Source organism: Homalodisca vitripennis, unplaced genomic scaffold, assembly GCF_021130785.1.
Source record: "Homalodisca vitripennis isolate AUS2020 unplaced genomic scaffold, UT_GWSS_2.1 ScUCBcl_12852;HRSCAF=22788, whole genome shotgun sequence".
Taxonomy (NCBI): domain Eukaryota; kingdom Metazoa; phylum Arthropoda; class Insecta; order Hemiptera; family Cicadellidae; genus Homalodisca; species Homalodisca vitripennis.
This window is the reverse complement of record NW_025788963.1, coordinates 1-9,187: the sequence shown is the minus strand read 5'-3', so window position 1 is coordinate 9,187 and position 9,187 is coordinate 1. Positions and strand designations below refer to the sequence as shown.

At 34.9% G+C, this 9,187-nt stretch overlaps 1 protein-coding gene across 1 annotated transcript; it reads right to left on the bottom strand.

Moving 5' to 3' along the window:
* Positions 1 to 6,174: 6,174 nt before the first annotated feature.
* Positions 6,175 to 8,632, bottom strand: LOC124375052. Its single transcript, XM_046833176.1, has 2 exons — positions 8,002 to 8,632; positions 6,175 to 6,612 (listed from the first exon to the last, which is right to left on the bottom strand). Exons 1-2 carry the CDS (start codon positions 8,362 to 8,364, stop codon positions 6,175 to 6,177), a joined length of 801 nt encoding a protein of 266 aa, XP_046689132.1. The 5' UTR covers positions 8,365 to 8,632.
* Between the last annotated feature and the right edge of the window lie 555 nt (positions 8,633 to 9,187).

Below are 9,187 nucleotides of genomic sequence, written 5' to 3'. Positions count from 1 at the left end.
CCAACGGTTCCTTTAGGCCGGGAGGTTATATAAGTCACGGCGTAGGTAGCTCCCACATGCAGATAATTTTCGGCAAGCTGGCAGCTCCTGGAGCTAAAGGTTCAAGAGATTAGCTCCGAGAGTCTTCTGGCAGATCAAATATTCGAATAAGCAAAAATTCTTAAAGTTATCCTAGACCTGCCTAGATCCTTGATGGTTCCAAAAACTGAAAGTTTCTTAGGCAATGAAATGATTCTTATACTTCGGAGGGTATTCAAGTTGTCAAGTGTTCCAGTATCTTCCAGGGAGGTCAGAATCCAATATATCTAAAGCTCGGATAGCTCCCCAGAGGTTGCGTAAATCCCAGAAAAGACGGAATCGTTTTAGGAAATTAATGCCACATATGAGTGATGAATGATTTACAAGTAAAGCTTTGAGAAAGAAAACCTTAGCCAATGTTTCAGAATGTAAGCCTTAAGCCTTAATTTGTCAAGAAAGGATCTTCTCATGCTAAAGGCTAGTAGCATGGACAGGGTCTAGAAGCTTCCATAGACTATATTCTCCAAAAACTGGTTGGGGTCAGATGTTCATAAGTACTGACACTTAAATATATATATGTATCAATTTAGGATTCGTTTTGATGTATTGAGTAGAATTGTTGCAAATCGCTTGTTTTACATAAGATTATTAGAGAAAGACAAACGTTAAATCAAAGTAAATAGTTTCTAATTACGCACTTTAAGTACTACTCATAGTTATTTACATTAATAATCCACAGTTTTTCTCTTCTAAATCAAATCGCGTTATAATTGGTAATGCACTTATACTTATAACCAATATACTTTCTTTGCACTGGTTGAAAAATATTGATTTACACGTCAATATTAAATTTAATCAAACTAAAGAAATTTCGGTCTTAATTTGGTGTGTTGTTACATAGAGTGTAAATATGCCTTTTATATCAATTTACACCACATACTATTGCATATTGTATGTACATTTCTATACTTCTCAATCAACGAAGCCCATTTCACCCAGGTGTTACTGATTAAATTAAATTTGATATTGGAAACAAATTCTTCTAAAATCTATAAAGCAATGCTCATATGATTGTTGTTGTTTAATTTTTAACAGAATGCTAAATTTAAAAAAGAACATTGAAAGCAATGCTTCAATTATTAAAAAAATTCGATATAAAACATAATTTTAACAGTCCCTGTAGCAGTCAATGTCACATACCACGGTTTGTTTTAAGCAAATTATGTATGAACTTTTAAGACTTATATTTTGTTTATTGTTAAATATCATACTTTTAAGACTTATATTTTTTTAATTGTTTAAAAGTTATGCACGTATCCGTTATCTTGGGAAAATTTTAAACATGTCCCTGTAGGCAGTCAAATGTCACATACCTACGGTTTGTTTTAGCAAATTATGTATCAACTTTTAGGACTTATTATTTTTTATTGTTAAAAAGTTATGCAACGTATCCGTTGTGCTTGGAAATTTAACAGTCCCTCTTGTTAGCCAGGTCAATGTCACATAACACGGTTTGTTTTTAAAAACAAATTATGTATCAACTTTTAGACTTGATATTTTTTGTTTATTGTTAAAAGTTATGCACGTATCCGTTCCTTGGGAAATTTAATCAGTCCCTGTAGCAGTCAATGTCACAATACCACGGTTTGTTTTAAACAATTTACTGTGATCAACTTTTAGACTTATATTTTTTATTGTTAAAGAGTTATGCACGTATCCGTTTCTCTGGAGGAAATTTAAACAGTCCCTGTAGCAGTCAATGTCACATACCACGGTTTGTTTTAAGCAAATTATGTATCAACTTTTAGACTTATATTTTTTATTGTTTAAATGTTATTGACGTTTCCGTTATTGGAAAATTTAACAGTCCCTGTACCAGTCAATATGTCATCATACCTTCGGTTTGGTTTTAAGCAAATTTGTGTACTGAACTTTTAGAACTTATATTTTTTTATTGTTAAAAGTTATGCACGTATCCCGTTCTTGGAAATTTAACAGTTCCCTGTAGCAAGTCAATGTTCACATACCACGGTTTTGTTTTAAGCAAATTATGTATGAAACTTTTAGATCTTATATTTTTTTATTGTTAAAAGTTATGCACGAGTATCCGTTCTTGGAAACTTTAAAACAGTGCCTGTACCAGTCAATGTCACATACCACGGTTTGTTTTTAAACAAATTATGTATCAACTTTTTAGACTTATATTTTTTATTGTTAAAAGTTATGCACGTATCCGTTCTTGGAAATTTGTAACAGTCCCTGTTAGCAGTCAATGTCACATTACCACGGTTTGTTTTAAGCAAATTATGTATGAACTTTTAGGACTTATATTTTTTTTATTTGTTCACGTATCCGTTCTTGGAAAACTTTAAAAAAAATGTTTGTATTCCAAATTATGGATTTTTACTCAACAAAGTCTGAAAAATAAATTATAAATATACTACTATCAAACATGCTTCCCTAGATTATGTATAATAATCTACATAAAATTTTTATAATCTATAATGTTTTGTAAGTGTCAGAGGTCACCAATTGAAAGCAAGGAAATCAATGGCCGAACAAGAAACCCTAGAGGGCCCGATCTCCTCCCTACATGGCGATAGGCACGTAATTCCCTTTTCAGTTCTAAAACGTGTTAGTTAATGCCTGAGGACTACTTAACAAGGACGTTCTGCTTTCAGAAATTAATCATAGTTACTGTCTAGAAAGCTTCGAAAGTGAAGCAATACACCGTACCATGACATGTTAAATTGTGAAGGGATAGCTAATAATGTTACAATAATAACCAATATGACAGATATCGAAGAACTGACAGAAACATATGAATCATCGCACATATAAAACAGGCAGGAGGTCGGGAACGTCCTTACATTTTGAATATTTAAAAATCAAAATCAGTAGTATTTTCACTTAGTACCATGAGGAAACTACAAACCTATTTTCAAGTCCTCTATGACATTCCTATCAAGAGTTATAGAATGTACAGACAGACAGACAGTCGGAGGTCGTTTTATGTTTGACCAATTCAACAAAATCAATAGAGTTCTTACTTTGACCAAGATGAAAACTATAAACCAATTTCCAAAATCTACATGACTTTCCTATCAAGAGTTATAGAACAAACAGGCAGACGGACAGACAGACAGACAGATAGACGGGCGGTCTGCTCTGATCTTTTGAACAAAAGATTAATAGAATCCTTTCTTTGACCAAGAAGAACCTTTGTTCTAGGTTTAAAGTTTCTAGAATCTTCCTATGAAGAGTTATCGGATAGACGGGCTGACGGTCAGACAAACTGACAGATAGATGGATTGCCCTTTGACCTCTTGATCCTAAAGTCAAGGGAGTTCTTCCTGGGATCAAGGGAAAGCTACACATTAAGTTTTCAAGTCTTAATAAACCTTCCTGTCGACAGTGAGCACACAGGCCGGACAGGTAGACAGATAGGCAGACTGTCCTTTAACTTTTAAGCCCCAACTGAATAGTTTTCTTTGAACCAAGAGAAACTTTGTGTTCCAAGTGTCCAGGACCTTGTGTTTCTATCAAGAGTGATCACACAGACGGACAGATGTATGGGCAGACGGACATTGTTAATAAGGCCTTGTTGAGAGTTTTACAATACCAGAATATTCGAGGAAATGTACTACAATACATCTATGGATCGTTTATATAGGGTATGTTTACATATCATCTTCGTAAACTATAACAAACTGTGTGTTTAGTGGTATGCTGAAGTAAAAAAAGATATATTTTAACACAAAACATTATACTAATCAAATTCCTGCTATTGTAGAGCAGGACACCTCCTATTTGTGTAAAACAACTAACAATCACGATTTGTGTTAGAAATTCTGATAGGAAAATTTAAAATTTGTATGACGCTATTATGAGTAACGCATTTATTAAATGAGTATACTGTTGTGGCAGACGTTACAAATCTAGGCTTCGTCGTTTGGGTGCAATTGGCTTCATCGATGAATTTGAACTGGCTTTAAAACAACTATTTTAAATTTGAGAACTTATGTCAAATTATACAATACAACAAGATTGCAATGAAAACATTTGTATTGAATCTCTAAGATAAATATTACATGGACTACGAAAATATAGGGACACTTCAAGTTTCTTGTAAAATCAATATTAAGCTATGTTTAGACTGCACATTGGGACCAGTGTATTTTACACCGTTGTATCTTTATCTTGCTGGCAATAGATTCAAAGATCTATAGATTCTTTATAGATTCAAAGAAACATGTGACGCTAACGATTACCATCTAACCCTTGCGCAGTCTTAAAGCATTACCAAACCAATTCAAATCTTGAGATATTTTAATAGTATTTAACTACATGGTAGCCATGACAGCGCTCACTTAAGCCTGAGATTTTATATCCTCTTTGAATTTTAATAAAATTTGATTGAAAATTTCATAAGTTATAGTTTTGAGGCTATTAGGGTTTTATATCACATCACAAAATTAAGCTATGTTGGCTAAAATCACTATTAGTATAAAAATTAATTATTTAAACCTACATTTTAATGATAAATATTAACTTTTCCTATTACTCCTATTTAAAAAACTTGGATCTGCGAAAGAATGGCTCTTTCAGTGTTTGGACATATTTTAATGAAAATCTTTATTGCAATTACCATTGTTTTGTTTGGTTTGACCAAATGTATCCGCACTGCTTGCGGTGAACGAAGATCATCCCTTGCGATAGTGCACATCAAGTAACTGAAGAACATTGTAGAGGGTCTGAGATGACTATAAAATATTATAATTTAATTTTTAATTATGTATTCTATTACAAAAAGTTGGAGTTCCAAAATCGTTATGTTATATAGCGATAAGACATTTGATAGTTTCACTGATAACGCCGTAAACAGATACTCAGTAGTTTCACATAACTATTTAATTAAAATAGCATAGTTTGAATACTAATTATACATTTATTCCTCTTTTTGTTGTGCACTAAAATATACTCCGGAAATCATGTGCTTGCCTCCTAATATCAATTCTACTCGGTCGTTTTATTGTGTTTACGTTTACCAGGGGGACTGTTTCTTCAAAATATTTATTGATGGCATCCAAAGCTGTCAAGACACAGTGTACGATAAACGCGCTAATTCTCGAACTTCTGCCGAAGTCCCAAGATAATATAAGAATGCTGGCGTTGTCCACCTTTCAACCTGACTATTACACGAAACACCACCATATTCTGGTTTCTGATTTTGTTCTTTTGGACTATGCATCAGAACCTAGGAAACACACTTGGCAAACACCGCCATAAAGCTGCGTTCCAAGGCGGGCAAAAAAATACGAAATCGTGCCACTCTTTCGTAATCTCACTGTCGTGGCTCACGACTGGAGTGGGGATTGGCAGCGAACCAGCTGTAAGTGTCGTGGGCCCGTTCACACACTGTCCACATTCACGATTCAGTTTTCCTTGCGAAGCGGACGCGTATATGAACGAGCTCGTTAGCTGAAAGTGTTGTGCAGTTTTGTGTTCGAACTTCAGTAGATATTTTAGGTGAAAGATTAAAGTTACATGAAAAGATAAGAAAACGGAAGAAAAGGCGTTTTTGGGTGAGGAAGTGGTTACTGAAAAGAAGTTCAGAGGTTCAAAATTTGGTTTGGACCATGAGTTAAGGGGTAATCACCATGAAGATTTTAAAAACTTGTTCACGAATGTCTGTAAGAACAGTTAGATTATCTCCTGGAACGAGTAGAACTAAACATATTTTAAAATCAGACACCAACATTGAGGGGCAAGTCTCTGAGTCCTAAAATAAAACAGGCAAGTTACGCTACGCTACTTAGTTACTGGGGGACTCTTTCAAAAAGTTCTGGAATATTTTTTTCGTGTACCAAAAAATACAATAAGCAACTTTATACCAGAAACATGCCAGGCTCTATCATCAAAGAATGAAAAGAATTCATAAAAGTAAGTTTAATTGAGTTTTAATAATTACAATAGTTATATTAACCTACATACTAAAACTAAATATTTAGTTATAAAAAACTCATCAACAACCATGTTTCTGAAAATTCGTATGTGAAGTCAACAGAATAGTCACTTGCGCCACCAAGGGATGTGTTGTCATTCGATAGTTGGTTTGGTATGAGGGTGGTCGGCTCCAGGTATTATGGTTGGTGGTCACATTGCTTGTGCCTTTTCTATATGAGTTATTTGGTCTTGCAGTCTCATTGCCGTTGGTGGTCCTAGGTTCCGCAGCATAGATGCCACATATTTTCCAAAATAATCATAGCAGTCTTCTTTTGGAATTTGAGCAGCACGAGTTGAAATTTCATCCAATTTTTGTATGGCACTACACATGTAACTAATTTGGGGATCTTGAGCTATTTTCTTCCTCTGTGATGGCGATAGTTCAGGTGGGGTTTTCCGTTTACCATATGGTGTCGCTGGAGCCTCCTCCATTTTATCACTTCGCACTGTTGTATTTATAGCATCTGGAGTGACAGTGCTCTTGGAATGGCTTGCTGTATTTGGTGTATTTTCGCTGCAGATGTCGATAGAGTGTTCCTGCTGATCATCACCAACTGATTGTGAACTAGTTCGATTCGCTGGCATTATCTGAAATAGAAAATTACAAGATATATATTTTTCAGGTACCATATACTGAAGATGAGTGGAAGAACGTTGAATATAACTTCAGAGAGCACTGGAATTTCCCTGGTTGTGCAGGAAGTCTCGATGGAAAGCATGTGATTATTCGAGCCCCTTCACACAGTGGATCGGATTTTTACAACTACAAGAACAGTTTCAGCATTGTACTACTGGCGGTAGCAGACGCCAATTACAATTTTCTATATCTTGACGTGGGTGCAAAAGGAAGAGGTTCTGATGGTGGCATTTTTCAAAATAGCTCGTTACACGCAGCTTTGGAGACGAATTGCTTAAATATGCCCAGAGACTTTGTCATTGTAGGAGATGATGCATTTCCTTTAAAAAACATATTTGATGAAACCCTATAGTCGGCGTAATATGACCCAAGAGGAGAGAATCTACAACTACCGACTTTCAAGGGCTCGAAGAGTGATAGAAAACACTTTCGGTATTCTTGTTAGTAAATTCAGAATTTTTGAAAAACCAATATCATTGAAAATTGAGTCGGTAGATGATGTAGTTCTCGCCTGTTGTTCATTACACAATTGGTTACGGAAAACAAACCCCACGTACATTTCCAGTGGTTTGATAGACTACGAAGATGAAAACCATCGCGTTATCCGTGGCTCATGGCGTGAAACCCCAACTGCCAGCTTGCAGGACCTTCTGCGAAATAACAGCAGAAATCCACAACGACAAGCACAACAGATTCGAGACAAGTACCGTGATTACTTCAACAACGAGGGAGCTGTGCCCTGGCAATATAGACTAGTTAATGCTATCAATGCTACAACAACTGAATAACCACATACTATATGCATTATATAAGAAAGGCGTACAGTCTGAAAATACATGTTTACATTTGAAAAGTAAAGGAATTGTTAACATTCACCTGTTCCAAAATATTATTTAGTTGAAACTCTAATATATTCTGGCGTATTACTGCAGATCAAATATGCAACTCCTAATATTTTATAAAATTACTTTTGAACCTTTTTGTCTATACGAATTTTAGTGCCACTAAATATGTTCAATTAATTAAAATGTTAATTAAATTGGTATAATTAAAATATTTTTTCAAGGTCTAAACTGAATTAAATTTAATCTGATAAATGCATTACAATAATTCTTACTTATGTATGATATTTGAATTTTTGTAAGGTAAGAAAATATGATATTTTGTTATATGTGACTTATGTACATATATATTAGGTAATCTACCGCATAAAATAAATGTATGCATTTGATTTTGGCTAGTTGATTAAAGTTAGCGTAGATAAATTTATCAACGACGTGCTAAATGAAGTGCATACAAATTATTGACGTAAAATTGAGTAATTATTGAATTTTACTTACCAAATTCGATTTTGTTGACCTTTGTTGAACAAATGGTCGGATGAAGGAATTCATGTTCTCGAACCAAATGACCTTCGGTACATATATATCGTCAGTTCCACTTCCAGATCTTTCAGTGTCAGCTATTTTCTTCAGCTCTTGACAGTATGAACTTCTCAGATTCTTAAATTTGGTAATAACCTCTTTCGGTCCAAATCCATTAATCCCCATTGCTTCGCTAATTCTCTTCGCTGCGGCCAATCTTGAATCCCTATCCTTGTAGTCTTTACAAGTCGAATCGTACAGCACTCTCTCACTAGCATACAATTCAATAAACTTAATTGTTTCGTTGTTTTGTAATTTCACCACTCTAGACTCAGACATCTTACCTACTAATAAATAAATCGCTCACAACTAAAAAAAAACACTTCTACTAAACAACCCACTAAATAAATACGTGTCGACTCGTCAAAATCTGGCTGGCAACTGTCGTCTTCACGCTTCAAAATCAAACACGTTTGATATGGAGCGTGAGCGGTCGTGGACTGTCCACGCTTCTGGAGGCTACTGAGGCAAACTCACTACACATCGTTCACACGGGTCGTTTTCCACGAATGCGTGAGTCACGCCAGCGTGCCACGCCCCGTGGGAACGCGGCTTAATGCCTATTGGTTAGTTGGATTAAACGTCACCAACAGGTTCTTCCTTCAATGAATTTATTTGCTAGACCTTTCTGTAGTTGTACGTTCCCTAAGAAAAATGTATCATTATTTTACTTTGCGCTTCAGTCTCTAGACTTTCAAGCCTAAGTTTATCCTCATTGTTGTTATCGTCTGTAGCTGAACACAAAATTCTAACTTATAGCTCTCTGAGATGATGAAATATAATACCATTATGTAATTGGTAGTGTTCTTGATTATCATTTGTAATATAAGATATTTAATTTGCATCTTACACTTTTCTTTTTTCACAATTTCGACCCCCAATAACTTTTAAATGGTTAAACAATATACCCTCGCCGTAGCAAAGGTAATGGGTTCACTTTCCGGACAGGTCAATAAAAATGTCCAAATGTGTTTGGACCATATCCCTTAGATAATTTAATTTCTTTAATTTCATTGGCGTATAAATAACCTTCCCAAAAGAACTCAAGTAGGTAAAAACACTACTTTAACGTTTGCATAATGTTTTTATTACAACTATTGTT

What these genes read in the sequence shown, in the direction of transcription:
- LOC124375052 (XM_046833176.1), bottom strand. Translation starts at nt 8,364, where the DNA reads ATGTCTGAGTCTAGAGTGGTGAAATTACAAAACAACGAAACAATTAAG. An exon ending in GGTCAACAAAATCGAATTTG is followed by an intron (nt 6,613 to 8,001) that starts GTAAGTAAAATT and finishes TTTCTATTTCAG; the next exon opens with ATAATGCCAGCGAATCGAAC.